This window comes from Esox lucius, chromosome 17 (assembly GCF_011004845.1).
Source record: "Esox lucius isolate fEsoLuc1 chromosome 17, fEsoLuc1.pri, whole genome shotgun sequence".
In the NCBI taxonomy this organism is placed as follows: Eukaryota; Metazoa; Chordata; class Actinopteri; order Esociformes; family Esocidae; genus Esox; species Esox lucius.
Genome location: NC_047585.1, coordinates 39173890 through 39191271, shown reverse-complemented (window position 1 = coordinate 39191271; position 17382 = coordinate 39173890). Strand labels below are relative to the sequence as shown.

Sequence of the window (17382 nt, the reverse complement as noted above, 5' to 3'; positions counted from 1 at the left end):
GCTGATTAAAGAGGACTTGCACATGGATGTGGAGTTAAATGAGAGTGGAGACCTCGAGCTCTCGTGGATTTCCAGCCCAGGGTTATGGAGGCTAGTTGTCACCTGTGATGAGGTCCGTGGACGGGTGCAGCCATAGATTTGGTTGAGGCTGTATAATTTCATATTCGTGCTGTCATGACATTTCATTGCTGTGTAAAGATCCCATTTGTCCGGTGTTATGGAACTAATCACCCCCCCCCCCCCCCCGGCCTTAGCTGACATGGGTATTCTTATGCAGCTATGTGAATGAGTCAATACAGGCTACATATGGGCTACCAATTGCAGTAACCCCCTTCTGACCTCTGTTTGGCTGTTTCCACTGTTTGGTTGTAATGGGTTTCAGATGGTGCTAATAACACAGCAATAAACAGCAGAGCAATCCAGGGAGACAAACAGCTTCAGGGGGAAAAAAAAGACGGACACCAAGTCAATCCAACTCTAACCTTAATCAGTCCATCTCCCCACAGTGCTGTGTTCGGTCCTCATGGCGGTGTTTCCAGCACCAGGGACCGGTTGGGGAATGGACACACAGCCGGGGAAGGTTTTCACTCCAGATAGTTTGGGGATTATTTTCCAGCACATCTGCTTTCTCTATCATTAGAGGAGAAGAAAATACAGGATGCTGAGATGGGAGGAGGTGGTTTTAAAAAGAGAGAAGAATGGAGACCGACAAGAAGGGGAAGGGACAGAGAAAGAGCTAACAATATAACGTTTGAAATGATGTTATCCTTTTTAAAGGGGCAGAGAGGGAGAGAGGGAGTGAGAAAGAGAGAGGCAGCGAGACAGACAGGGAGAGACACAGACAGAGGAATTGAGAGAACAATAGAATAAATATAAGGGGAAGAGTCAGTAATGGGTGGTATGGCGATGAAGAGGGATGAACAGAAGAGATTTGTAAGTATATTGTATCATACTGTATACATACAGACAGACTCATACACACCACACCCCAGTGTGTATTCCTCCATACGACCGGCCCCGTGAACCACGCTATAAAAGGATGAACCATTTTCCCCAGTGTCCTTCTGTAGCCCTCTTGTTATCAGTTAAACCATGACAGTTATGGAATCCATACAGAAGCTTATAAACGGCCATCTTCTAAATGTATGATCAGGTAATGGGATGTCGCTCTGTCCAGGCGCATTCCTTATTTATCATCATCATCATCGTCTCCTGTCATTTTTGCTGCAGACAATGTCACCTTTACATGAAAGAGTGGACTGATGGTCTTTCTCTTTCCAGCAGTGTAAGGCGGTCCATTGTATGTGTCAGATTGGCTGACTGACTGAAACACCGGCTGGCTAGCGGACTGACTACATTACTGACTGACTGAGGAACTGGCTATCTAGCAGATTCATGGCTAGGTAGCTGACTGATTGACTGGCTAGACTAAATTGCTAGTGGGCAGACTGTCAGAATCACTTGCTAGCTGACTGGTCGAATTGTTGGCTAGCTGACTGATTGGCTGGCCGAATCACTGGCTAGCTTACTGATTGGCTGAATCTGAGGAGTGGAGAAGACAGCTATTGATTTTTCTTTCTATTATTTTTGTTTTTCTGAGACAAATGCCAGTGAGTCAGTGATGTGTGTGTGTGTGTGTCTGTGTGTGTGTGCTATTGCTCATCAGCCTGTAGCTGTACCTGACATCACATCACTCTAAAAGGCTCAGATAGGTACTATATAAAGCTATAACTCCCAACTTTGATAGGCAAGCTGGACTTTCTATTTCCACCATATTGTGTACACTGATCCTTTCACAAGGATGAAGTGGGAGGGGGGGTTTGCAACAGCTGGCCGACAGACTGAATCCATTCTGCAAATTACTCTTTTCTTTACTGTTTTTTTTAATACAAATACAAATGACTTGGAATTCGGCAAAGAAATGGTTAATTTAGAGAATCTGTTCCCAATTATTCCATCTAGTAAAGCAACGTGACCTGATTTGGATGAATGTGGATGAATAGTAATGGTATGAGTCTTGGCTTGGCTGACCGGCCATTGACACATGCTGTTCCTCCCCATATTACTCGACGTGACCAGAAAATCAAGCCCCAAATCCCCCATCGCTTTTTACTGCTCATCTCCAATTCAATGACACAGGCGCCGATGGCCTCGGATGCTCTTGGCAGGCCGACGGTCACTCACCCTGCCAGCCAGTCCACTATGCTATGTACCCCAGTGGGTTGAATGTGTTGGATTGGTTTTTCCGAAGGTTTTATAGGTCTGCCCGCGTACACATTGTGACGTCAGGACAGACGTTTCGAGTAAAGCGAGAAGCCCGAGTTCTGACCCCTGAGGTGTTACAGTGCTGCAGTATAGCAAAGCTGAAATTATATCATATCCAGAGGTACTAGTCTAGAGTAGACTAAGATATTACCACTACTGTTATGGGTTTCTGGAGACTCCTGCATGTCCTGATCAGACCGCGTGCTCTGCTGTCTGCTCCACTGGTGGGCTAACCGGACTGTTTCCACTGTCTGTGTTTACCTGTGTCCGTAGGCAGAGTGTCTGAGAGTTGTCTGCTCTGCCTTGTACACAGAACCTGCTGAAAAACCACGGTTGAGAAAAAGGAAGCCAAGGGACAAGGAGGAGGAGAAGAGGAGGAGGAGGAGGAGAAGAGGAGGAGGCGAGCAGCACGTCACCCCAAACCTAATTTTCCTGCCATCAATTGTTTGAATGTCAATTTTTGTGTTGAAGCCCAACCAGCACCACCTCCAGTCTAGTCTGATCCAGAGCTCCCTACCCACCACTCTGCTGAATGCCTTTTCCCTTCACCCAGGTCCTGTTTTCAAGTGGATTACTTTGACTTGTCGTATGTAGTGCATTGTCTTGATTTATTTTGAAGTTACACTGGCACATCCTTCGGGGCTGAAATAAATCCCTCCAATCCTGCAGAAATGAGATTGAAGATTGCTCTTTGTCACGCAGCGCCTCCCCACGCCCCGCGCTCGGGGTGCCCCCTACCCACAATGCACGGCGGCAGTGGCGGTGCCTGATTGCACCGTGTTCATGGTTTCATTAAACTGCCAGTGTTCTTAAGCCGCCACCATGGAAATACAGGGGAAGAGTGTGTGGTGTGTGTGTGTCTATATGTGTTCTTTTCATTTGAATTCGTCAGTGAGTGTTTCTCGTTCTGTCTTAATGGATAAGTTTGACAAAACCAACAGCCGTCACATCCAGGGCTGCTGTGATTCCTGATGTGGGTGTGATACGTGCTGTTCACAGAGCTCTAATAACTAAAGCTAGTTCAGGGAGTAAAGGTTGGTCATGATGTTGGAACACAACAGTTGCTGTAGCAACTGTTGGAATCAGCAGTCATAAATGAGCACGTTTCTCATTGGATCTTAATTATGTTGAATTTGTAAGGTCATTTCCTAATAGTGTGGTTAGATAAAGTTTCCATGCGTGTGTTACTTTGCCTGTCTGTCTCTCTGTCTGTGTGTCTTTTTGTCTGTCTGTCCGTCTTTGTCTGTCTCTGTTTGTCTTTCTTTTTGTCTGTCTGTCTTTTTGTCTATCTGTCTGTCTCTGTCTGTGTGTCTCTTTGGTTGTCCATCTTTGTCTCTGTCTCCCCCCCCCCCGATTCTCTGTTTGGCTGTCTCTCTGACTGTCTTTCTGTTTGTCTCTGTCTGTCTCTGAGTTTGTCTTACCGCCTCCGATTGTCACTTATCCTTCGTTACCATGGTGACAAGCAGTGCGCTAGCGGCAAGGCAATGTGCAGTGGAACCTTGAAGATAACCCTTAGGGTCAGCCTGCGGAGAGGCTAAAATAGGTACAGCTGACACCCCTGTTCAATACTACCCCCTCCCACACACACACACACACACATACACACAAATAGCCCATTGCTCAAGTCTCACACTCCACAAACCACTGTCTGGAAGAATTTTGCCTTGATTACACATTTGTTGTGGTGCACAAAGGTGCCTGTGTCTTTCTACATGCGTTTTCTGACGTGTAAATATGATTTTTATTTATATATACATACACACACACACACACACAAAAATTAAGAGACCACTGCACCAATTTTTCTTTCTTTTCCAAGAAAGTCGAAAAGTTCCTCACTCACTCGAAGTTCCTCACTTTTTCTTTCCTTTTGGAAAGGAAAGAAAAAGGTGCCGTGGTCTCTTAATTGTTCCGGAGCGGTATATACATATACACACGGATCAACCATAACGTTATGACCACCTGCCTAATATTGTCTAGGTCTCCCATTTGCCATCAAAACAGCCTTGACCAGTCGATGCATGGACTCCACTAGACCTCTGAAGGTGTGCTGTGGTATCGGGCAACAAGACGTTAGCAGCAGATCTGTTAAGTCCTGTAACTTGCAAGGTGGGGCCTCCATGGATTGGACCTGTTTTTCCAGCACATCCCACAGATGCTCGATTGAATTGAGATCTGGGGAATTTGGAGGCCAAGTCAACACCTTGAACTCATTGTTGTGTTCGTCAAACCATTCCTGAACCATTTTTGCTTTGTGGCAGGGCTCATTATCCTGCTTAAAGAGGCCAATGCCAACAGGGAATATCGTAGCCTTGAAAGGGTGCACATGGTCTACAACAATGCTTAGGTAGGTGGTACGTGTCAAAGTAACATCCACATGAATAGCAGGACCCAAGGTTTCCCAGCAGAACATTGCCCAAAGCATCACACTGCCTCTGCTGGCTTGCCTACTTCCCATAGTGCATCCTGGCCCCATGTGTCCTCGAGATAAGCTACGGACACGCACCCGGCCTTCCACGTGATGTAAAAGGAAACGTGATTCATCAGACCGGGCCATTCATTGCTCCGTGGTCCAGTTCTGATGCTCAGGTGCTCATGGTAGGTGCTTCCGGCAGTGGTGCAGGGGTCACCATGGGCAACCTGACTGGTCTGCAGCTATGCAGCCCCATGTGCAACAAACTGTGATGCACTGTGTGTTCTGACACCTTTCTATCAGAACCAGCATTAACGTTTTCAGCAATTTGAGCTACAGTAGCTCGTCTGTTGGATCGGACCACACGGGCCCGCTTTCGCTCCGCACATACATCAGTGATCCTTGGCCATCCATGACCCTATCGCCCTGTCACCACTTTTCCTTCGTTGGACCACTTTGGATAGGTTCTGACCACTGCAGACCGGGAACACCCCATAAGGGCTGCAGTTTGGGAGATGCTCTGACCCAGTCGTCTAGCCATCACATTTAGGCCCTTGTCAAAGTCGCTCACATCCTTACGCTTGCCCATTTATCCTGCTTCTAACACATCAACTCTGAGGATAGAATGTTCACTTGCTGCCTAATATATCCCCCCCACTGACAGGTGCTATGATAACAAAATTATCAGTGTTATTCACTTCACCTGTCAGGGGTCATAATGTTATGGCTGATTGGTGTGTATACACACACACACAGACACACAACCATTGGGGTCACTTAGAAGTATCCTTGTTTTTGAAAGAAACACATTTTTTTGGTCCATTAAAATAACGTCAAGTTGCTCAGAAATAAACTGGACACATTGAATATTGTAGCTGTAAACGGGTGATTTGTAATGGAATATCTACATAGGCATAGAGAGGCCAGTTATCAGCAACCATCAGTCCTGTGTTCCAATGGCACAATTGTTAGCTAATTTAAGTTCATAATTTTTCTTTGCTAATTTATCATTAGAAAACCTTTTTGCAATTATTGCTAATGTAAATTTTTGATGAAAGAAAAGTTTAAAGGACAATTAAAAATCATTATTTCTAACCTTGTCAATGACTATTTCATATTGATTTTGCTATATTTCCTATTCTAACAAATTTCATGTATGTTTTCATGGAAAACAAGGAAATATGTGACCCCAGACTTTTGTACGGTAGTGTGTGTGTATATATATAGGAGTTTGAAGATGCATGCAAAAATTGCTAATATGTTTGAGGAATAAGATTTTCAGCACTATAGAGAATTTAGCTGGCAGCAAGTTTTGATAACAGTCAACAGATCACATCACTTTGGTTTAACTACCACTTTTTGTTTGTATATTTAGCCAACATAAAACTGGACTTGGAGTGGAAATCAAATTATATCTGTTATGCTAGGCCATCAACACTCGACCCAAGGCACAGAATTAATACAGAATATCAAATATAATAGTTCACCATCACCATGGGGGGAATAAATTTTTTTTATCTTTGCATGAAAACAATTCCCAAACTTTATAGGCAAATGTGCTATATGTATATGTATCTATGACACTTGGGAAATTTGATGCATTATTGTAAAAAACTAATTCCGGTACCTCAGAGTATCCAAGCTCACCCTTTCACCTTTACTGTTTGTTCTGGCATCTACATATTAAGTGCCAATGTTAATTATAGTTCTGGGTCCAGGGGAGGGTCACTGGTTTTTATACAAGTGGTGAAGGAGGGATGACATGAAAATGTATTTAGCTGAAAGGAAGGCCATCCATTTTCATTTCAGATTTCCAACTTCCTCCAAGTATCCCTAATTATAAACAACATTCTGAATAAAGATGCCACTGTTCATTTGGTGAACAAGATCACTTGGTCAGGCCCTGAACCTGAAGGAAAATAAAGACCAAAGGGTATTCTACAGCACTTAGAGAGACATTAATACAAATGTATACATTAGGGAAAGGGTACAAAATAATATGCAAGTATTTTGATATCCCATTGAGCACAGTTCAATAATCCATAATCAGGTTTTGGAATCTGCGTTGCGTCACACCACAGACACTGCTAAGAAAAAGCCTGCCCTCAAAACACACAGATCAAAAGAGACTTGAGAGAAACAACAGACCAACAATCACTTTGATGTAGCTGCAGAGTTCAGTGGCTGGGAGTGGAGTGAATTGTGCACCAATCAACCACATCATCATCATTACCTCTGCGTAACACTGGTCTGTATGGGAGAGTGGCAAGAAAGAAGCTGTTACTCAAAAAGTACCATCTGAAAGCACTTCTGGGGTTTGCCAGGAAGCATTTCTGGCCAAAGCACAAAGCATTATGTATGGTGCAAACCTACTGCTATGCTTGTTCCAAGAACCAATTTACAATCTAAACAACCATGAGCAAATCTGCCAAGAAGAATAGTCCAAAACCGTGTGAAAAGCTGATATATACAAATACACTTAAAACTGTTATTGCAAAGGTAAATACAAAATATTAATGTGTAGGGTTTGGATCTTTATGCAACCAAGATATTTCAATTTTCTTGAATAAATAAAACAGACAAAATGTACCATTTATACTCCAGTAATATGACCAAAATTTAATTATTTTGCAAGGCACTATATACTGTGGTCAAAGGTGGTGAAAGAATTAGCCAACATGCTTTAACACTGGACCACAAATCGACCACCCTAGGGGTTGTCACACGCAGACACACGTTTCACCTCTAGCAATTACAGCTTGCATTTGATTTCACACATATAGATTTCTTTTGGCAGACCGGTTCCTTCTGCTACTCTCTGATCAATGCCAGACCAGTGGAGCACCAATACTGCAGACCTCGATCGATAAATCACCAACTAGAGCTGAGATGTCTGTCAATCTCATCTGTCTGGTGTGTGGTGTGTGTGTGTGTGTACATATATTGGCTACATGCACACTTCATATGTACTTATATACAGCACTGGGAAAAATTAAGAGACCACTGCACCTTTTTCTTTTCTTTTGAGTGAGGAACAGAAGGGTTATAAATAAGAGACCACTGCAAATTGGACGCTTCTGTTCCTCAGTCAAAACTTTCCTTTTCAAATTTTTTGGAAAGGAAAGAAAAAGGTGCAGTGGTCTCTTAATTCTTTCCAGAGCTGTATACACTCACCTAAAGGATTATTAGGAACACCATACTAATACTGTGTTTGACCCCCTTTCGCCTTCAGAACTGCCTTAATTCTACGTGGCATTTATTCAACAAAGTGCTGAAAGCATTCTTTAGAAATGTTGGCCCATATTGATAGGATAGCATCTTGCAGTAGATGGAGATTTGTGGGATGCACATCCAGGGCATGAAATTCCCATTCCAGCACATCCCAAAGATGCTCTATTGGGTTGAGATCTGGTGACTGTGGGGGCCATTTCAGTACAGTGAACTCATTGTCATGTTCAAGAAACCAATTTGAAATGAGCTTTGTGACATGGTGCATTATCCTGCTGGAAGTAGCCATAAGAGGATGGGTACATGGTGGTCATAAAGGGATGGACATGGTCAGAAACAATGCTCAGGTAGGCTGTGGCATTTAAACGATGCCCAATTGGCACTAAGGGGCCTAAAGTGTACCAAGAAAACATCCCCCACACCATTACACCACCACCACCACCAGCCTGCACAGTGGTAACAAGGCATGATGGATCCATGTTCTCATTCTGTTTACGCCAAATTCTGACTCTACCATCTGAATGTCTCAACAGAAATCGAGACTCATCAGACCAGGCAACATTCTTCCAGTCTTCAACTGTCCAATTTTGGTGAGCTTGTGCAAATTGTAGCCTCTTTTTCCTATTTGTAGTGGAGATGAGTGGTACCCGGTGGGGTCTTCTGCTGTTGTAGCCCATCCGCCTCAAGGTTGGGCGTGTTGTGGCTTCACAAATGCTTTGCTGCATACCTCGGTTGTAACGAGTGGTTATTTCAGTCAAAGTTGCTCTTCTATCAGCTTGAATCAGTCGGCCCATTCTCCTCTGACCTCTAGCATCAACAAGGCACTGGATGTTTTTCCCTTTTCACACCATTCTTTGTAAACCCTAGAAATGGTTGTGTGTGAAAATCCCAGTAACTGAGCACATTGTGAAATACTCAGACCGGCCCGTCTGGCACCAACAACCATGCCACGCTCAAAATTGCTTAAATCACCTTTCTTTCCCATTCTGACATTCAGTTTGGAGTTCAGTAGATTGTCTTGACCAGGACCACACCCCTAAATGCATTGAAGCAACTGCCATGTGATTGGTTGATTAGATAATTGCATTAATGAGAAATTGAACAGGTGTTCCTAATAATCCTTTAGGTGAGTCTAAGTATACAGTGGATTTAAAGTCTACACACCCCTGTAAAAATGCCAGGTTTTTGTGATGCAAAAGAATGAGACAAAGATAAATCCTGTCAGAACGTTTTCCACTTTTATTGTGACCTATAATGTGAATGTGACATTGATTAGTCACAAATAAAGTTCAGCTGTTCTAGTAGGATTTTCCTGACATTTTCTTAGTTGCATCTCAGAGCAAAAGCCATGGTCCGCAGAGAGCTTCCAAAGCATCAGAGGGATCTCATTGTTGAAAGATATGTCAGGGGATGAGTACAAAATAATTTCCAAAGCATTAGATATACCATGGAACACAGTGAAGACAGTCATCATGAAGTGGAGAAAATATGGCACAACAGAGACATTACCAAGAACTAGACGACCCTCCAAGATTGATGAAAAGACGAGAAGAAAACTGGTCAGGGAGGCTTCCAAGAGGCCTACAGCAACATTAAAGGAACTGCAGGAATTTCTGGCAAGTACTGGCTGTGTGTTACATGTGACAACAATCTCCCGTATTCTTCATATGAATGGGCTATGGGGTAGGGTGGCAAGATGGAAGCCTTTTCTTACAAATAAAAACATCCAAGTCCGGCTGAAGTTTGCAAAAACAAACATCTAGTCCCCCAAAAGCACGTGGGAAAATGTGTTATGGTCTGATGAAACCAAGATTGAACTTTTTGGCCATAATTCCAAAAGGTATGTTTTGCGCAAAAACAACACTGCACATCACCCAAAGAACACCATACCCACAGTGAAGCATGGTAGTGGCAGCATCATGCTTTGGGGCTGTTTTTCTTCAGCTGGAACCGGGGCCTTAGTCAGGGTGGAGGTAATTATGAACAGTTCCAAATTCCAGGCAATTTGAAGAGTGCTGTGCACAGATGTCCTCGCAATCTGACAGATTTGGAGCGCTTTTGCAAAGAAGAGTGGGCAAATATTGCCATGTCAAGATGTGCCATGCTAGCATGCCATGCTACCTAAAAAGACTAAGTGCTGTAATAAAATCTAAACGTGCTTCAACAAAGTATTATTTTAAGGGTGTGCACAGTCATGCAACCAGGTTATTTTGAGTGTTTTATTTTCCCCCCTCTAAGATTTCAGTATGTTTTTCAATTGAATTGTTCACATTATAGGTCACATTAAAGGTGGAAAAAGTTCTTACATGATTTATCTTTGTCTCATTCTTTTACATCACAAGAAGCTGGCATTTTAACATGTGTGTGTAGACTTTTTATATCCACTGTATATATATAAAAAATAGGCATCCTTCTCTTTCTCAGGGACAGTACCCTTCCAACATCAGAATGACTTATTGCCTCACCTTCATCTCTGTTCACTAAGACCGTGATTAAACAGCCATATGAACGCTACATTCATCACTATACACTAAGACCATGATTAAACAGCCATATGATTGTTACCTTCATCTTTATTCACTATGACCATGATTAAACAGCCATATGAACATTATCTGCCATGTTGCTTGTATTACTAACCTCCTGTTTTAATTAAGGTGGTGGTATTGAGGAAATATCAAGATGTGGAACGATATTGGATCTGGCCAGGCATACAATATGGAGAGGTTAACGTGCTAATTTGTTGGAGAGGGAATGAGACAGGGCTCTTATTTAGCAAATGGACTAACTGGCTTTGTAGCGTAACACTTAGTCATAAATGTTTTTTTGGCGGGTTAGCAACATGACATTTAGAACATTATTTAATTTCATTTTAAAACATCCCAACGCGACCTTTTTTTAGATTATTTTCCTTACTTCTCTGCTTCTCCAGCCCTAACGCTGTCCCTCCCTTGTCCCGTCTTTTACACTTCCAAATTATTCCTATCAAAGACTCGAGGAATATCAGGAATTGTGTTTCCATGGAAACCATGCAGCTTGCTTTTGAATCAGCGAGACAGCTGGAAGGTGTGAGGTTGGAAAATGACATGGCACGTTTTGATTGCGTCTCTGTTGATTTCCAGGCATCTGTAATTACCAGGGCAGGTTGAATGCGAGTGCGGAGCAGATTTTTAAAATGGAAAAACGTCCATCGGAATACTTCTGATTTCACAGCAGGCTAATGCTTTCCATCCACACTCAGAGATTGTCTCGCTTTCCCTCTGCTACGACGCGGACGCTCTGCTAAGGTTCTGAATGTTTTTGTAGCAGCAAGTTGTCACCAAATTATTTCCATTTATACCTTTTCTGTCTCTCTTTCTCTCTCTTTCTGTGTAATACTTAGAGACCTAGCCCTGCTGACAATGAGTCTAATTGCAGCGTGTGGCATTGTCGCTGACAGACTGAATTGTGTGTAGCAGCAACATCACCATCACAGTGCCTGCACTAATAGAATAGGCTTTGATTAAATTGTGTTAATGAGCAACTGGAACGGGTTGTTGGGTAATTGAATTACAAGCCACCTCATCCTCCAATGGGACGGCAGGAACCACAGCTGCCGAATGGTTGGAGGACAGGAGGGAGTGCATAAAGAGCAGGGAACACAACTGGAGAGCGGGAAGAGGTAACCAGTCAATCAACATTAGCTATGACACACACACACACACACACACACACACACACACACACACACACACACACACACACACACACACACACACACACACACACACACACACACACACACACACACACACACACACACACACACACACACACACACACACACACACACACACACACACACACACACACACGATGTTTAGCAAATTTTTTTTTTTACCTTCCCCTGATCTATGTGTGGACGCTATATTATCTTAGAGGTCTTCAGTGTTCCTTGGACTTCATGGTTTGGTTTTTGCTCTGATAAGCATTGTGAAGTGTGGGATAGTCAGGTGTGTGCCTTTTAAAATCATGTCCAATCAATTGAATTTGCCACAGGTGGACTCCTGTCATAAATGAAAAAACGTGTTTTTGCTTTGCCATTATGGGGTATTGTGTATAGATTGATGGCAAAAAATATATATTTAACCAATTAAAAATAAAGCCTAGAACACAGAAAAATGTGGAGAAAGTCAATGAGTTTGAACACTTCCTGAAGGCACAAAATAAATCCTACATCCACGCTGTGTTTATTTTTTTAAGTGTATTTACAAAAGGTTGGCATGGCGCCTGATATGTCAAACCTTGTCCTCTACTTCCAGAGTGGTTTACCAGGACTGTTGACCCCAGGCAAGTATCTCTCTCCCATCCTCAGACACGCGCGCACACACACACACACAGAGTCAGATAAAGGTCTCATCCCCAAGGGGCAGCCAGCGTCTCTGAAGTGGACTGCCTTATCCGTCCCCTACATCAGCTGCCCTGGACAGGGAATCGGAAGCCAGAGAGGAGGGCTGATGAAGGATGCTGTAACCATAGAGACTAGGGAGGAAGGTGAGGAGAGAAGGAATGGAAATAGGAGGGCGAGAGGGGCACTAGGAGGAGAGGTAGAAGGATGAGGAAGAGAGGAGGTGATAGGAGGGAGAGTGGTTGCAGAAAAGGTAGTGGAGGAGAAAAAGTGGAGGATTTGGCTGTGGAGGAGAGGTGCTGTGAGGGAGAAAGAAACAGTCCAACATGAACAGCTTGAAGACGGGCCTTGCTTCTTTATTACATTACGTCGCTGGATAAAATAACACAACGTCCTTTTAATTCATTAGAGCCCAATAACAGAGACTCAGGGGCCAGCCAAGTTCCTTTACTCTGTGTGTGTATGTGTGTGTGTGTGTGTGTGTCCCTCGCTAACTGGGATAAGCCCACAGTCTTATCTCTCTTTGTTTTCTCGTTCTTTAGTTCCTTGTTTCTTTCCCCAGGAAGAATTGCTCCTTTCTGTCTCTCTGCTTGTTGTGGCCTTCCCTCGCCGCGTTCATCATTATTATATTTTTAACACCATGAATCTTTTCCTCGTCCACAGAAGAGAGGGGATTGTAGATTTAGAGTAAGTTTTACTTTTTTTTTATTGGCTTCTGCATACATTTGAGGGAGCTTTGTTTTGAAGGAGGAGCTTTGTTTTGAAGGAGGAACATGGTTTTGAAGGAGGAACAGTGTTTTGAAGGAGGAACATGGTTTTGAAGGAGGAACAGGGTTTTGAAGGAGGAACAGGGTTTTGAAGGAGGAACAGGGTTTTGTCACTTTTGCTCTCCCAGGGAGTTGTGTTATTATGATAATGTGGTAAAAAGACATTGTAGAGACGCACTGGTTTCAACATGATCAACAATGGTTAAAGATTGATGGAATGTGTGTTCTTCATCATCTGGCCTAATCACAATATCTGAAGGCCACCCCCCCCCACCCACACACACACACACACACACACATACACACACACAATTTCTACCATTTAGCCTTTAAAATATTGTTTTTAACTCAACACTGAGAATAACCATTGATAAACTCATATATAAGCCCAAGCTTAGCGGCAGTTGTAGCCAGGCCAGGTGCTTAAAGCACACGCTAGTCCTGAAATACACTAATGACTTGCATGTGCCAAGACTGCAAAGTCAGTGGTGAACTCTAGCTTCTTAGCTCGACTTGCCTACTTCTGCTGAGTAACTTCTTGCTAGGGAATAGGATTTTTTTGTCTAGTTTGTCTTGTTTTTGTCACCAACTACACAAACTGTTGTACTACGGACAGGTAAGGACAGGCCCTGAGTAAGGACACGCTCTGAGTAAGGACAGGGCCCTGAGTAAAGACAAACTCTACTTCAAGGCTTGAACACACATACACACGCTATATGTGTACAGTCCGGATGGATAATGACAGTCTCGTTGGTGGACAGTCTCGTTGGTGGACAGTCTCGTTGGTGGAGAGCCAGGAGGCTGTGTTATTAGCTTCATCAGAGGGTATATAAGGACCTGCTTTTCAAAACATGTCTACCTAGATTTTGCCTATTGGACTGGTCTAAATGCATAGAAATTGAGTGAATAAATCAGACAAATCATTGACTTGAATTAGAACTGTCCTATTTATCCTATTTCTAATCAATTTAACCTATCAATTGGCAAAGTCCGAGAAGATAACATTAAAAAGAGGATCAGCCACAATGTGTCCTCACCTGTTCTTAGTAGCCAGGAGATTGACTATATCCATTTGTATTAGGCAGCCATCAGTTCTCATCATTCTCTACCCCTCACTCCCTCCCTCTCTCTCTCTCACTGTCTCTTTCCCTCTCTCTCTCTCTCTCTCTCTCTCTCTCTACAGCACTTAATGTACATTAGCTATCAGTGTGATTCATTAAGCAATTCATTAAGCAATGGAAATTTAAACAGAATCTGTCAGTCCATTAAACCTAGGTACCATGACAGGTATAACAGAACTACTACTACCAGACGACTTTTATAATAGAACCATGACGCAGCAGGAGGGACCAGGAAGCAGACATGTAATTTACGAGAGGAGAGACAACCAAGCAATTTGGATAATATAACCATAAAATAGCAGCAGCGACCAGGAAACAGAGATGTTATCTACGACAGGAGAGATGACCAGGTGACTACTATAATATAACCACCTAGCAGAAGTGACAAGGAAACAGAGATGTTATTTATGTCAGTGTGAAACCAAGTGTCGGTTTGATGTTTAGCCATAGAACCTATGGGAAGAGTTCATGTCTCACTCTTCCCATAGATGGCAGTGTTGTATCCAGAGTAGCCGACATCCACAACTCCAAGTCGCTGTTCTATAGAATGTCCTTCCTAACGCCTATGTGATATGTATGTTTCACTATGGGCGTGACAGTCTTAACCAATGGTAGAGTGTAGCGCCCGTAGCTCCGATTGCATGATTGAGTATTCTGAGACCAGCATGCAATTTTTTTGAACAGCTAGCTTGTGCAATTACACAGTGACAATGGTACACAAAGATTATGTTAAATGAATTTCAAATGCAAACTCTTACATGCTTGTTTCATTGAAATCCCATGGAATCATTTCTGCTTATCTTTGGATTCATTCACTTGGTGAGGGAGAATGCACATGATGCTGTGATTGTTCTCTCTTCCTCGCCCACTCCCCCTCCTTCCCTCTATTCATTTCCTCCTGTTCCTTCGCTCATTACCTGTCATATGTTTGTCTGGCTATTTCTTACTTAATTGGCCGTTCAACGTGCTTCGTTAATAAACATTGCCTGCTGTTGCTACGTGGCTAGGCTAGGCTCTAGTAGTCTAAACTCGCTCTCCTTGGCCTCTCGCCATCAGCTAGACAACTCTATTTCTGTCCACTTTCTTGACAGAAGACAGCTGACGGCGGGAGGCCTTAGGCAGGATTAGCAGAACAATGCGCTGTGTTATATGCACATTATGTAGCTTACAGTTTGTTTTCAACACTTAAAGCCCCCATGCAGTTTTTTATGTTTAAATAATCACTGACAGTATGCCTGTGTGTGTGTGTGTGTGTGTGTTTATTTAATAGAAATGTTACCAGAGCATCTACTGACCCCTGGAAAGCTCTTTCTGATCATTTGGACATTACCAAACAAATATAAGGCATTTATACTGCATGTACAGCCTCGATGGAATGGTCTGGAGCAGGGCTGCCTATCCCTGTTCCTGGAGATCTACGGTCCTGTAGGTTTTTGCTTCAATCCCATTTGTCACAAAACCGATTTTGTTTTTCATCCAGCTAGTTATTAGATTCAGGGGTGCTAAATTAAAGTTGGAGAGAAAATCTACAGGACAGCAGATATCCAGGAAAAGGGTTGGGCTGCCCTGGTCTAGAGCCTGCCCCCTTGCCTAGGTGAACAGTCATTGGTCTGTTACAGTCAGATCAACTTTGTGACATCACACACCAGCCAAACATTGCATCTCAGATTCTTTTTTTAAACACATTCAAATGTCAAACAAATGACCTGTTAATTAGATTTTACAAAGTGTTAACATGCAGAAAATGGGGGAATTCTGGGGGAATGGGGGAATTCTGTACAATTGTAGTAATAAGTTTAGGTGTGTGTTAGTGTGCCTTGTGCATGACTGTGTGTGTGTTTCTCAATTTTTGCTACAGGTGTTGAGAGGAAGATAAATGTCGACCCAGATACAACACATCTCCCCAGCCTCTAGCGGTGTCTCACACAGCCTCTTAATGTGTGAATGTCACTGAGCCGCGAAAACATCGGACATGCAATGTTTCATAGCCGGGGCACGGAATTAAACACTGACACGTTTCATAATAACACCCCCCTCTCTCCGAAGGACCCGGGCCCCAATGTATGTAGAGATTTAACCATCCCTGTAAGAGGGTTAGGACACCAACCCTGAGCCCTCGTAGTGTGGGAGCTCTTCAGGGCCTACCGCCACCAATGCCTGTTGTGTCTCATCAGTAAGAAGCCATCGCTAACATTGAGTCGATACAGTAAAGCGGCTAGTCTTCGGGGGTTTTCCATTGTCGGGTTTTCGCTTCCTTCCAACAGCCGTAAACGAGGAGGCTGGTGGTGGGGTGCCATAAATGCATGCGAGTTGCCAGGCACTTGCGCACCTGAAGAACTAGTTTAAAAATAGTGTACAAACATCGAGAGACTTGCAGGTGCCGCGGGCTAGAACACATAAGCCAGGTCCAGAACCTGTTTGTCTGTCTTCCTAAATAGCACAAAGAGACTGGCCTTCGGGCTAATACGAAGTAAGCTGATGGCAGAATGAATCCTGCAGTTTTTGTTGTGCTCCGTTTCGACATGAAGTTCTTGGCCCGCTTGAACGGACTTGTTGGAAGTGTGATAGATCGGGGCTAGCAGGGGGTTGAAAGTGAGGGCAAACTGCTGACACTTCATGTTGTGAATCAAGAAGTCCTTGGAGAGATGGTGAATTGACTCGTCTGGGCCTAGCCAGGACTGACCAGTGTCTCTATGTACTACAAAGCAATATAATGAGGCTAGTGTCCATAATAAGGCCGTATTAGCCCAGGTCCTTGTGACATGAAGGCTTTCGCAACAAAGACTCTGAAGACCTGAAACTAGCAGCCACTCTGATCTAATAACAACTGACGGAAACCTAACGTCCACGGAAGTGACATTGAAACAACCCTGGCCATTTTAACTTATTGATGTGCAAATTCTAGAACTAAAACCACAACATTCTGCTAGACATCAAATACCACAACATTCTGCAAGACATCAAATACCACAACATTCTACTAGAGGTCTAACACCACAACATTCTGCTAGACATCTAACACCACAACATTCTACTAGACATCTAACACCACAACATTCTGCTAGACATCTAACACCACAACATTCTACTAGAGGTCTAACACCACAACATTCTACTAGACATCAAATACCACAACATTCTACTAGACATCTAACACCACAACATTCTACTAGACGTCTAACACCACAACATTCTACTAGA

General features: G+C 43.3%; 1 protein-coding gene across 6 annotated transcripts in view; it reads left to right on the top strand.

Moving 5' to 3' along the window:
• chchd6b (coiled-coil-helix-coiled-coil-helix domain containing 6b) overlaps positions 1-17382 on the top strand; it is a 91334-nt gene that overhangs the window by 51899 nt on the left and 22053 nt on the right. Inside the window, exon 8 of one of the 6 annotated variants that reach the window (XM_029113768.2) lies at positions 2579-2937. The exons of 3 other annotated variants lie outside the window; for them this stretch is intronic. In XM_029113768.2, coding sequence (XP_028969601.2) covers positions 2579-2715 — 137 coding nt within the window. In that variant the 3' untranslated portion in view covers positions 2716-2937. Of the gene's footprint in view, positions 1-2578; positions 2938-17382 lie in introns of those variants that run through there. 2 more of the 6 variants (XM_029113769.2, XM_029113765.2) reach the window with 2 other exon arrangements.